The sequence below is a fragment of the Corvus kubaryi genome, unplaced genomic scaffold (genome assembly GCF_017639235.1).
Source record: "Corvus kubaryi isolate FWS band 111438036 unplaced genomic scaffold, C.kubaryi_AGA036_p1.0 37300, whole genome shotgun sequence".
NCBI classification, from domain to species: Eukaryota; Metazoa; Chordata; class Aves; order Passeriformes; family Corvidae; genus Corvus; species Corvus kubaryi.
In genome coordinates this window covers 4,970,355-4,984,348 of record NW_024581093.1, presented here as the reverse complement: position 1 = coordinate 4,984,348, position 13,994 = coordinate 4,970,355, and the positions used below count along the sequence as shown (strand labels likewise).

Here is a 13,994-nt window from a genome sequence, read left to right as displayed (position 1 = left end):
GGAGATTCTTTTCTTCTCCTTTTTCCATTTATTCTATTGGCTTGTCATTTTAATATGTGAGATCTCTGTAGCCTTACGTTCAGCTACATAACCTCAGTATTTTTGTTCCTGTGATATCCAGCTGCTTTTGATTTCTTGCTGTATGTTGTGGATTTCAGTACTTCATCTGTTGCTTCAGAAAACTCCCTACAGTCTGTCTTCAAATCTGAATAGTTTCATAGTAATACACTTTGTTTCCTCTCCTTCAATTAATTATGGTTACCTTAGTCACTGTTTCTAAGTTCCGGTTCTTAGTTAATATCTTCTTTGTATTAAAAATACTGGTGAACTTAGGTTTTCTGATGGTTGTTATACTTTCTTGATAGAAATAATATATGTGTGAGAAAGGAATTGTCACAGTTCAGTTGTGGATGTATTTATTTAAATCTTGTTCATGCACTGTGACTTGAGGCTCTGAACAATGAGTGTTGCTTAGAAATTTTTCATATTTTTCCCAGGTTATGTTGTCTTTTCAGAAGGTACATTTGTGCCTCCTCATTATTTATTCTTTATCCAAGCAGCTTTAACACAATACATTCTCTAAGTGGGTTTCCTTTATTTTTTATGTGAAAATCAAAATCATAACACTTGTGGGGCATTTTCCTCTTGTGGTGATTAGGCAAAATTCTGCCTTTGTGCAAAAAATCACTGTTTAAAAGTTTTTGAGGAGGCTTGCTTATTCCCCTATATCACAAATAAATTGAAGAAAACAGTATCATGTTGTGTATTCAGAGATTCAGGAACTGTGAGAGATTCTGATCATGTTGTTCTTCTGCTGTTAGCAAGCATGAGCAGCATGTCTGGCTTCTGTACATTTGTACATTGTAGATATTAATTATGCTACTTAAGATTTTGAGAAATGTGTTATTAACCTTATTTTACTTATGGAGCCATGTATGGGTGCAGTAAATTACCTAAATTTACGGCATATGTCCGTGTCCATATTCCAGTTTAAAGTGGGAGCTGGATTGTTCTGTCACAAGATAAAATATATATTTCTCTGAATGCTATTTTAATTCTTCAGCAGAGGGAGTAATTAAGATATATTAAGAGTAGAAAATATGGCAATTAGAAAAGAAAGCTTTTTTTAAAGAAAGCTTTATTTGTTTGGGTCTGTGTCCAGCTGTGAGCAGATGCTGAGGGGTATAAACTTACTCTTGCTGAAAGATTTTTAATTCTGAAGGTAAAATTGGATTATTTTGTGCCTTGCTAAGCAAAGAGGAGTGCATAAAAATGTGCATGACCTATTTGGCAGCACCCTTCTGGCATCCTGAGTGAATGAAGATTGCGATCTCTGAGAAGGTGTCTCACTGTGTCTGAATCGAATCTGTGGTCCAGGGAATAGAGCCTGGGACTTCCTGGTTCTGGTCTTGGCATCTGGCACCTTAAACACTCATCTCTAGCAAAACAAAGTTATGTATCGAGAATGTAAGGCAGAGAGAGGCTTTGTGATAGAATAGATGAAAAAACTTGGTGTGGAGTATGTAGCTGTAATTGGTCCTTGGCTTTACAGGATGGTTGTCACTGAGCTCTTGGGTGGGCTGCTGGTGTTCCAGCTGTTAGCAGGTAGACTTTAAATGTCTTCTGAAAAAATACAAATTAATTTTGGTGTGGGAAGATGCATGGCATGTTTTGATGCACTTCTTGAAGATGTGGCAGAGAGGTCTTTGATGATTTTTTTTTTTTTTTTTTTTTTTTTTTGCCCATGGCCTTACGTTGTGATTAATGACTTTTAATTCTTGCTTGTTTTCCATTCTTCTTGTTTTGTGTACAGACACTTTTTGTTAATACTGTTCTTATTCTCCATCTTTTGTTTCAGAACTCCATCTCCTGCCTTACTTTGTATGTCGGAACCACATGATGGATCATTTGAGTTACATAACAGCTTCCCATCTCCCTCTCCCCTTCGTAGTTTAAAGCGCACACAAAGGTTTGCCAGTTTTGAACTGGAGAGATCAATGAACTGCATCCTCCCCATATTCAGGTCTTTTTGCAGGATCCTCAAATGACTTTTTTATTAAAACCTTCCTTTGCTGCCAAACTAAACAAGTTGTCTTATCTCATGTGGCCCAAAGACAGTGGTGGGTGGTGACTGCCAGCAATCAGGTAGTGTTTGAATTTTCAGTCTGTTCCTTTCCCCTCGATACAAATAGGACCTGGCTCTGTGTTTGATTCTCTAAGACATCTCTTTTTTTGTAAGCTGAACTGTGAGCTTTTTAGAACAGAACCTTGTTTTATTATTTATCTGTAAAATGTCTAGTGTGCATTTTAAAATATTTCACTGGTTTGTGTAACTGATACAAATAAATATCAAGTTTGTTTTAAGAAAAAAATTGGTCCAATTTATGTTGTAGCACTTTCTCTGTATCTTTACATAACACTGAGCATTTCTCATGAAATGATTTTGAGATTAAAGCTGGGAGGATCTAGCACTTTAGCTGACAGCACAGTATGTCTTTTAATTATTCTGCCTTGGATGAAGTATTCCTCTTTATTGAATTTACTTCTTTTATTAACATTGCACTGTTGTACTTGCCAAAAGGAGGTTCAAAACATGCAACTAATTTTTTTGTTATGTTTAATTAGGGCTCAGCAATATAGAAACCTATGACAGTGTTGGCTAACAGAGGAACAGAAGTGTACTTGAAAAGAAACTAGACAATTTCTGGCTTTTTTCTCCATTTTTGCTTTGGTGGGAAAAACTGTTGTGTTGCCTAAAGCTACTGCTGATGCAAAGAGCAGCTTTAGAGAAGAAATGTTTGCCAACCCCATTTCTCTGAACTTGGAACTTGTTTTTTTAAATATCTGATTTAAAAAACAAAAAGCCCAGGAGACACAGTCAAAGATAAATTTTAAATTCTCTGGGAATTTTTCTGGTCATTTGTGTAAGGTTGTCTAAGAAGGTGTGTTAAAAATCATAGCAATAAGGGAGGAAAAAAGCCCCAAAGTTTTGGAAAGTAGTTGGGGGGAAATAAAAAGCAAAGACCCCACCCCTCAAAACAGCTTTTAAAATCTAGTTGATGCTGAATGTCTGATCAGACTTATGTTCCATTAGGAATGCTCTGAAGGCTCGCATTCTCCAGAACACAAAGCCCCTTCAAGGGTGTGTGGATCAGATAGAAACTGAAGTCTCTTTTTTGTTGGCCTTTGCTGCTGCTGGTGTTGGGTAAATCCTTTGGTTTGTGTGGGACTGGTAAGTTTTGTTGCCACCACCTCTCTTTAGCTCACCTCAGCTGTGCTGTTAAATAACGACGAGGCTACAGTAGCATGCACAAAAATGTTATTTATTTCCTTAATAATGTATTCAAGTTACAGTATTTATAATGAGACTGGCTTTATTTAAGCAAATGAACAAAAGAACTGGTCACTTATCCCAGAGCTGCTAAACCTTCATAATTACTGCTGAGACATGGAGTGCCCTAAACGTCACATCAAATTTGACTGCTCAGACCTGATCTAGATTTCATCAAGATGCTGGTTTGATGTTGACTTATGTTATGGGCAGATTTGTTGTTTTCTGCTACTCCAGATTTCAGTTAAATGTTTAATTTGGAAGTGTTTATTTTGCAGTAAAAATAGAAGTGGTGTGTTAACATGACTGTAGTCTAACAAAATATTTTTTTATCCCTTATGAGTATAAGCATATGTAATTCTGAATAATTTAGGGTTTTTACTAAAATAAAGAATATGAGTCACACTAAAATAAGTTCTGCTTATTTTGAGACAGACTGCTCTTTCAGGTTTCTTTTAAAATGTGTGTAACTCTATTTGACTTAACTTGGTAATAATACATTTAAATGCACTTTTAGGTGGAAAAGTTGTTTTTGTTTAGAAAATGTGAAGTTGTGTGTTGAGTTGCTTCAGATTCAGATGCCTGTCTGCCTTCATGATATGTTATCTGTTACAATGGAAAAAATTGTATGCAAACAGAAAAATAAACTCTTTAATAAATTCTCCTTAAACATTAAATGATAAAGCCAAATGCTAAACTTTGATATGTTTTTTTTAAATACAGTAATTGATTTGTGTTAGGAAAACTGGCTGACTTGCTTGCAAGAAGCCACAATGTCATTTTTAAAGACAATCAAAAGAAAACATGGATTTCTTCTATGCTTGAAGAAACACTGAGAACAAAAAGTTCAAACAGAATAATCCCCAGTTGCAGATGTGATGCTAAGATAGGAACAGCTGTGTTAATTTCTGCAACTTTTTTTAATATTGGTAAAATGCCATAGGCCACTGGGCTTATACAATACACGTAAAAAATATTCAGTAAAAATTTGTTTGGGATTTGGTAATAGATGAAGAAAGGCAAGATGAAAAAATGAAAGCTGAGAGTTGGGGGTTTTTGCCCCCCCCTTAAAGGAGTGCATTTTATCTCAAAAGAGCTTTGGCCTTGGTTGAAATGGAAGATACAATTCTGAACCCTTTCTGACTGTGATTTTTGGTCACTGATGTACATCTGAAGCAAGGAGTAGATATGAAAGACAGGACTGGGATTTGACAGAAAATTAATTTCTTATCTCCGATTCTCCTTCTTCCCTTCAGTTTACTCCCTGGCCCCTGTTCATCTGTTCAGGCACATTACAGGACCTGCTTGTATTTAGATGACTTGGGAAGTGAAAAAACCAGCCTTGATTGGGATGTTCTGTGTAGTTTAGTATTAAATTTCAGTTTTAGTTTTGTCTCCCCTCATGTTTCCATTAGGCTCTTTTAAGACTATCTTAGTTGTAAACCACTCTGTCTCCACGTATTTTAGGGCCAGAAATTTAGTGGTTGGTGGGAATTGCCTTGACACAACCCAAGCAAGGTCTTACCCTGGGACATGACAGGTAGCTTGGCTCTGTATTTAATGTGCTGCATTCTCATTCCAGGCTCGAGCCCTTGGCTGTTATTCCAAAGTTTATATTGGATAGTAGCACCTCTGCATGGTGAAGGATCAGCAATATCTGTTTGGGTCTGCTGTGGGACCTTTGGGTAGCTGAGATACTGATCAGAGTTGGGTGAAACAGCTGAAAGGACTCAAGTCCCAGCTTCCTTCATGTTATGGCATCCTAGAGTGGGGTTGGAGGGTTGGGCAGTGAACTGGAGCAGATACCAGATCTGATGGCAACCCCATGGCTCTTAGTTGCAGTGTATTTGTGATGTATGTGCCTGACATGGGCACTGTGCTGGATTTTTGCTTGCATGCAGCACCATCAGTCACAAACTCAGCTTTCTTTCCCTCAAATGATACATTTTAAATTTTTTACAGCAACAACAAGCAGCAGATATTTATAATCCCATTAATTTAAGGGTGTTTTAAAATGTTTGTTTAGTGTTGCGCTCCCTTCAGAGAAAACAAAATATTTTGGGGTTTTGTTAGTGACAACAGCAGTGCACTTACTGTTAAGAATAAATTGGCCTTGCCCAGGACAGTGAATTGCAAAAAAGTGTAAGGAGTGCATATTTTTGGGTTGGTTAGATGGAAAACAGAACCAATGCATTACTCATCCTGCTTCGTTTGGGTTGGCTTTTTCTGTGCTTCATGGCTCCAAGAAAAACACGTTTGTCCAATTTACACACAAAGGGAGAGGCAGGATCTGTCTTTCATATAACATCACACTTTGCAATGAAAAATATCAGTATGTGTCATTGCCATGTGCCTGCAAACACATGGAAACAAAGGCAGCATTAGTATTCCATGGGAATTTCTCATTTTAGATCAAGTTTCTTAAAATATCTTGGTGTTTTAGTTGCTTGAACACTTGCATTTGGAGCAAGTTGAATAATGTGTCTCTTAAGATTTTTATCCTAAATATCCGTACTGAAGCAGAGTGGATGCGGCCAAGATATTCGGATATGGAATGCGTGGTGCTTTTTTGGCTCTGAAATGTGTGAGTTTGTCAAGGATGTGATGGTTTGCACGTGCCTGCGCAAGCTCTGTTGGATGTTGCACTCTGGAACCACCAGCACAGGCAGCAGTGATCCTGCTTGCAGAAGATTCTTCTCTAAATCACACCTCGGTGTTGCAGTATTTCAGCCTGAAAAGAAGCTTGCTTACCCAGAATTCTTTATAGCTTCATCTGTAGCACATTTGAATCTTCTTTACTCCTTTTCTGAGGAAGTGTTGAATAAGATGAAATGATTCACTGTCACTGGTGTTTAGGTCTTCCAAGTTTGAAGAAATCTAAGTGATTTCTAGGACACAAGTATCTTTTTTGTTTTTATGTAGTTCTCTTGAGTCCCAAAAGTCAGAAAACAGTCTGTCTGCTGAGATGCAGCAGGTGGGATGAGAGTCTGTTTTGAGTTTTAAAGACCATTTGTTGCAAGCAAACCCTGTAGGCTTTTACACTGAGAACTAAGCATCAAAGAAAGATGACATCATTGTGTTTCAAATGTGTTGTAAAGGACAGCTCCAAGGTATCCTGGAGTATTTGGGCAAAGGTAGAGAAGCTGAAGAAAACTTGCTATTGTCTGAAATGTTTTGGAATTTTTCTTCTGTATTCAAACTTCCTCATATTTGAAATAAATAAATGTTTTAAAACATGTAAAGGCCTGATGCAAATTCTTTACAAAATGTCCCCCGGTGACTGATGGACTGTATGCTGCCTGTTTAAACAAGAAATCACTGAAAAGCTTTTCCACTCAGTGAATCCCCTTCTCCATTTTACAGAGGAGGTTGCACCATTGGACAGGGCCCTGTACTCATCTGGTGTGTGTTGACACAGTGTAGTTGGCATTAATTGAGCGATGCTAACTGCTTCTTAATTGACACCATTAGCTGAAAATCTGCACCAAAATTCAGTGGCAGGAGTCGACTGCAGATAGCCAGGAACGTGAGAGTATTGAACAATCATCATAGAAGATGAAGAATGAAGTTGAGTGCTAATTTCCGGGTCTTTATGAACGAATGCTGTAAGAAAGGGCTGAAGGGTTTTAAACGTCTCTAGCAAATCCCATGGGCTTGTAGCTCTCTTGTTAGTTCTGCTCCCAGTCCTTTAGGTTAGCTGGTGATGTAGAACTGTGCCATAATGTTTATCCCCCATGTATGTCTTATTCTTAAAGAGGATTTTCACTTCTGAGTGTCGGATTAGAGCTCGTTCAGCCATAGCACCAGCAGCAAGAGTAGTTGATCTCAGCACAAACTTGAGATTTCCAGGGCAATTGCTTGAAATTAGTTTTATAAAACATTTGCTCAAAATAGTGTATTTAAATACTCCATACAATGCAGTGATTGCTTTTCCGAAGTGGACATTATTTAAGTATGTTATTCTCCTGTCACATTTGGGGGAAGAGTCTCTTTTATTCCTTGTAATTGGTTGTCCTTGATGCCCAAGTCTGAAATTCTATGCTGTTTTTCTAGTGTAGTTTTTCCTACTTTTAAAACCCCCACAACTAGTGTATAATTTGTTGGCATTGGGCTGTGCTCTCTCTTTTACCTGGGTTAAATAGCTGTGCAATAGTGCTGTGGTACAGGGAATATTCACCACTGGAGGATATCACTTGTTTCTTGGAAAAGAACCTAATGTCATTGCTGTTAATGTCCCTTCACTGTGAAAGGGCTGTGTCACTAAGTGGTGGCAGTCTCAGATTAAGTGAAGTTTTAAGAAAATCTTTGGTTCTTTTAAAGTCCACAGAGTTACTTTTGTAGGAAGAATTAAGGTTGCTCTGGTTTCTTAATTGTGCATGTCCCTTACATAGTTATTTAGGCTTCTCTTTCTATGTAAGCCCACTGTGGTTTTTTTTAAAATGTTTTACTGTTTGGGTGTTTATGATCTTCGTGGTTTAACTTCAGTGCATGAAACCACATTCAGTGTGGATCGTGCTTTAATGGTAGTTTTTATAGAGAGGTAAGATTTTTATTCATAGAGTTTAAATGGTTCTGTACATTACTCAATCCATGTGTTAGGTTGAGGTTTTAAAATTTACTGTATATTGAAAATATAGCTGCATTTTGCTGAAGAACAAATGCTGTTGGCAAACTTAGTTTAGCAGAGTGAATCTGACAGAAAATGTTTTCCACCCTGCTAGGAGCTTTCCCCCCTGTGTAAGCTTTTTGATACTGGGGGAGCAAAGACACATTAATTGTTGTGGAAGAACCAGAGAGCTAAAGCTGTGAAAAGACTTGGATACCGAGGTGCTTCCAAACTCCTCCTTCAGGTGTTCCAGTTAGAAGTTGCATATATATATAGGTGTCCTAAATAAAGTGCAGGAGTGTTTGTGAATGAGTTTAAAATATGTCTGATGGGGAGATACATCAGCGCTTCACCTGTGGCAGCATTCAAATGGATGTTTTTTTAGCACATGATTTCACATAAAGATCCAGAACATGTCTGCCTAAGGGTGAAGGATCATTCTTTGGAAGCTCAGAGAAGAGCAAGGACATCCTGAAGAGAAGTGCTTAACACTGATCTCCAAGTTTGCAGGGAAGAGTCGAGATAGCACAAAATGAACTAAACTCACAGCATGTAACTTGCTTAGTTTATAATGAGAATCGAGTTATTAACTATAGGGGAGAATGGGAATAAAAGGGGAATTTATTATTTTGCAGAGTTTATTATTTTGCACAGTGTGACATGGGGTAGAGTGAGCAAAACATCATCACGCTTTGCTAATTAATCTGGTCACCAGCTCTCGATCTTTGTTTAACAATAGCAAAAACTATTCCCAGGCATTCCAACTAGTTTTTAATAATATGGTCAGCTAGTCAAAATAAGTGGTTTTTGTGCAAAACAACAAGCATAACAGCTAGCTGATAGTACCCTGGTATGTCTTATATTAGTTACATGAGAAATTCTAGTTAAATATGCTTAAAGTGGAATTAGGAACAAGGGAAATCTTTGCATATGCTGCAGCTGAATTCATGTGCATGCAATGAATTATCCAGGTAATTAAAGTTGCTTGGTGCAGTGAATGGCTTTAAAAGAGATACAGGAAAATTGCTTGGCTTAAATACCATAAGTATGTAATTGCAGAAAATTGTATAAATTTGTCTTGGTGTCTGTTGTTTCTATAATGTAAGTTATGTTTTGTGCTGTAACTGGGTTTTGTTGCTCCAGGGTGTTTTGGAAGTGAGACAGCCCATCTTAACGGGCTTTTTTGTAAACAGTTTTTAACAGGAAATCATGAACATGCTTTAAATATTATAAAGCTAAAATAAATGCCTGTTTTCTTCGACTTCTTCACATACTCAAATTGTTGGGCATTTCAATTTGATTCTTTCCTGGTTTAAGCTTTTCTAATTGAACTCATTAAGCCACACTACGCCTCTCTAGAAGGCAATTCCTGGCATTGTCACAGTTTTCCATGGAGATGGACACCCTGTGATACCTCTGAGTGCATCACAAATATGTAGTAGCTCACTCCTGATAGAAACCCAGGTTCTGGCTCAGTTCTCTGCACTTCATGGGCATTCTTCTCTCCCCAAAAGTCTTCATCTCCTGGTGTAAATTCTCACAGATTTTTTCCAATTAAATGAAGCTTACTTTGGACCAACTTCTATGGAGCTTTTCATTAGTGAATTGAACAGTGAACCAGAATATTTGGTTCCCCCTGCCACCGGTGGTCCTCAGATTGATGACTTTGAGGCTAACTGTGCATCTAAAGAGCCCTGAGCTCAGTTTTGGATACTCTGACACTTCCAGTGTGAAGTTGCCAGGCACAGTGGCTCTGCAGTCTCTCTGTATGGCATGTTGTTCACAGTCAAACAGGGAAGGGGCAAATACAATCCTGCTCTTGGAAGAGCTGAGGACAGTGGTAGGCAGAGAAGCTGAGTCTGTTTTTTGAAGATGCCAAACCTGTTTTGCACAAAATTTATACAATTACTGTCCAAAAGACCTGATCAAATTGAAGTGTCTGTGTTTCTTCATGTGTGCTGTTAAAAGCTGAGTCCAGGTGACTGTCAGGTTGTCACACTGCAGGTAAGCCTAACTGTACTTAAATGTGTGGCTTGTGTTTTCAGGTAATTTTATAGCTCTGTGTTGCTACTGGGATCTGTTTCTGATTAGGACAATGTTTTATCCTAGGTTTTGAAACTGCCAAGTCCCTTGCACTGCATGGGGCGTGTGTTATCCTGGCCTGCAGAAGTCTGGCACGAGGCAACGACGCCGTGCAGCGCATCCTGGGGGAATGGGTGAGTGATGCACACAGTGCCCAGCACAGAGCTGGGCTTTCCAAGATGTGAAGTCTTCTGTGCAGTGCAAGCAGTTAAACAGATACAGCACTGCCATGCAAGAATCTGAGGAAAAAGTAATTTGTCTTATTTTGTAACACCCTGCTCAGTCGCTGGTACATGGGTGGTAGAGGTTTTTCGTTCCTTATGAGTGTGTTGGACTGCAAGGCCTGATGTGCTGTTGTCCATGGTACCTGTGGATGCTCTGTAAGGGAAAAAAATGTTTGGAAGAACCCCTAAGGCTTGGTTGGTAAGAAAGAGCATTTCCAGAACCAAAGTGAACAACTAACTGAAGGAGGATGGACACAGTCCTCCAGAACAGCCACTGTCTTGCCAATAGCTTTTCCACAGTGAGAGATTTCAGAGGGACATTTTTGTACTTATCAAACACAAGAATATTTCTCCTTTTCTCTCTATCAGGCCCAGCAGCCCTGCTGCCAGGCAGTCTGTCCCAGTGGTTTTTCCTTCCATCTTCTTCCCACTTTCTTTCATTTTTCTCCCATTTTTGTCACACAAACACGAGCTTTTCAGTCCCATCTATGCCCTTGTTGCTCTTTGACTCCTAACTTCTCTGATCCCCATTTTTTTAATGATCTCCTAAGGCCCTTAGTAAAATATATTCAGTTGTCTTAATTTATTCCTCCCACAATCATTTACTGGCTAGCAAGGATTGCAGGCTACTTTTGTCTGAGCTTGCTGGGACTGCTAACTTACAGGAGAGAATGCGGTGACATCTCTACACTTAAATGAATAAAAGACCAAAGGATCAGATTCTTGGATTTTTATTTCTTTCCAGCTAAAATTAGTGATGAGTGTTTTGCTTTTCTTTCCTGAGCTCTCTCTCAAAGTACTTCAGCTGCTCCCAGATGACATGGGAGAGCACTCAGTAGTATTAATATTTACATATAATTAATCTACAGATAATTATAATATTTATTAATGCAAAACAAACGGTACTTATTTACACATATTTCCAGATAAGTGATGCTTACAATATTGCTAAGTTTTGTAACCACAAGTTTCATGAAAAAACAGTCTTTGGACTTAGGCCTTTTTCTCTTGCCCAGATCATATGAATGATTTACAGTTAAAGGTTGGTTGGGTAAAATGTCTTCCTTGCTGCTTTCATCCCATTAAAGCTCTTTCTCTCTCTTTTTTTTTTTTTTTTTTTTAGTTTCAATAGCATGGAATTCCAAGAGAATTCCAACAGAGGCCAGCATAGTGTCTGTTCTCTTTCAATAGAACTGGATTTGGTGATATTCTGTTTTTGAATTTGATAGTCCCAGTCCAGCTAAATATGGCTGTTTATATGGGTTTTATCTTACTAAAATTAGGCAGTGGTGAGCACCTTTTATTTGAAAAATATCCCATTACCCCCTTAATCCTAACCATATCTCTGAGCATTTTGAAGACAATGGGAGTTCAGAATACTTGGCTTAATACCTGCATTATCTCACCAAAAGTTAATGAGTTGTTAATTGAATGAAGAACATTGAAGGTCAAATTACTTCAGAAAGACTACATTTATTTACTAACAGTTTTCAAATTCTAATTGTTCAGAAAAAGAGTCTCATCTGTAAACTGGGTAGCTGGAAAACCTTCAATGCATCTTTGTAATGGCTTTGTTGTTGTTTATTGAGAGGGACTAATTAACTTTGATTATTGCACTAATATTATGGCACTTTGACAGTCCCTCAGATTTATGACTCTGGGAAAATAAACAAATGAAATGCAGGTGCTGGAGCAGAAAGAATAAGTTATTACTGAACTTTAATTACTTGGAGTGTGTAACCAGGAGAGAATTAGTTGATGAATTACAAGATGCTTAAAATTTACATCAAATTGTAAGCAATCTTGAGGAAAACAAACACAAAAACCCGCCCCAAAATCAGTTACTGAAAACAAAGAGACAAAGATTAATTTGATTGATTTGCTTCTAATATTAAAATATTGATGTAAAATATTAATTTTTAGCTTATAGGTGTAACTACAGGAAGTTGTTAATTGAAAATTCTTTCCTAAAAATGAAAGAGTTTAAAAAACTATTAACAACCTCTGCATATGATTCAGATGAATTCTCAATATGTAGCTGCAACTGTTCTGCTAGAAGGAACTTAAAAGCGTGCACAGAATTTTGTCTCCTCTGTTCCTAGGGAAAGCAAAATTATTGAAAGGAAATTGATTTAATTTTCAATTTGGAATCAATTTAAAGAAAAATACAGCTGATTAGGTTGCAGCCTTACAAAGCCTCGTGTTGATGGTATTCAGGTAGTATTTTCAGTAGGAATAGTGCTACCTACTTGTTTTATGTTTTCCTGTAAATCTTTGAGATTAAGTCTCTGAGCTGCACTATAAATACAATGTTCCTCCAGTAATTTGAGGGGTAGAAATTTGATAAATATGTTCCTACGCTTCAGCTGCGTTCCCAAACCTCTTTTAATTTGCATGAAATATGCTCTTATAACAAAAAAAACCCCAAACCATTGCCAAATTGAGTTCTAGTGTGTTTACCTGTCCTAAGTGTGGAGTTTTACTACTGTGGTGTAATATAACTGGTATTTCTATTAAAACATGTATATTACCAAAAGCACTGTGTACCCCAAGCTGACTTTTCTGTGGGACAGTATCCTTTAGTACTCAAGGTTTAGATGTTGTTTCCTTTTCCATTCTTCATTCATGCAAAAGAGTTCCACATACTTTGCAAGAAGAGAAAATAATTAAAAGTGTGCAACAAAATTTTGGTACAATTATCTAATTGATGGTCTGTATTAACTAGAACCTGTAGCATATATGGAAAAAACTGTAATTCTTAAAAACCCAACCACCTCTTCTGCCAAACCACAACAAAACAAACCAAACCCAAATAAAACCTAGTGTAATGCAGCATTTGAAAATAAAGTACACACTACATAAAACAACAGTACTAAGGAAAACCACCCAGCTCGTTCCCTTAGTGAGTCTGTTTGTGACATCCCTGTCTGGAATGCCACAGACTGAGTGTCTGCAGAAACACAGCTCTGCTCTGGGCCTGTTGTACTGTAAAATAAGTTGTTAGGCAAAAAATGCAGTTTCAATTTGCTTGTAGTGAAAGCTGAAAATCAAGTTTATAAAGACAAAATGGGACGGCTAAATGGCTTGGGAAAATCCAATTGTTTAGATTTAGAGAAAAAGCAGGAATAATGTGAGAAAATAAGATTTTTTTCAGATTAGCTGCCATTATGTTTAAAAAGCAAATGCAAACTGATCTTAACTGGTTGTTGTAGACAAATTTAGAGAACTTTGTTTGTAACAATTTATGCCTGAAGAGCTGTTTTATAGGGAGTTTGAGCCATTTGAGTAGGGATTACCCATATAAAGTTGCTAATTACTTTGGTTAACTGACATTTGTTTTCAACCTTCAGTATTCCAGTTATTTTCTTTCTAGACTACAGTAGAATTTTGCTAATATTGCCAATAAAGGGTAATTGCCTTGTGTAAAGCATTGTGACAAGTTTTAGTGTGACTGGTCTGGCTGGTCTATCAAATATAATTTTTATGGAGGGGTATGGTTGATTGTATTGGTGCAATCTAATGTTTATACACGTGCATATATATAGACAGGGAAAGGAAGAGAAAGTATGTAAAGGCAGCAGATAAAAAGAGAGATCAGTATAGCTTTACATTTGATATCTTGAAAATGAGTGTTCATGCACGATGACGTTCAATATCAATTTAAAACTGTTTGATAATTTCTTGCTCGGAAAAGAGGAAATTAGAATTCTAGAGTTATGATTCATTTTAATCAGAAAGAAATTGTCAAACA

General features: G+C 37.4%; 1 protein-coding gene across 1 annotated transcript in view; it reads left to right on the top strand.

The window, feature by feature from the left end:
- WWOX (WW domain containing oxidoreductase) overlaps positions 1-13,994 on the top strand; it is a 488,561-nt gene that overhangs the window by 13,891 nt on the left and 460,676 nt on the right. Inside the window, exon 5 of the mRNA XM_042027155.1 lies at positions 10,047-10,153. Within this exon, the coding sequence (XP_041883089.1) occupies positions 10,047-10,153 (107 nt within the window). The remainder of the gene's footprint in view (positions 1-10,046; positions 10,154-13,994) is intronic.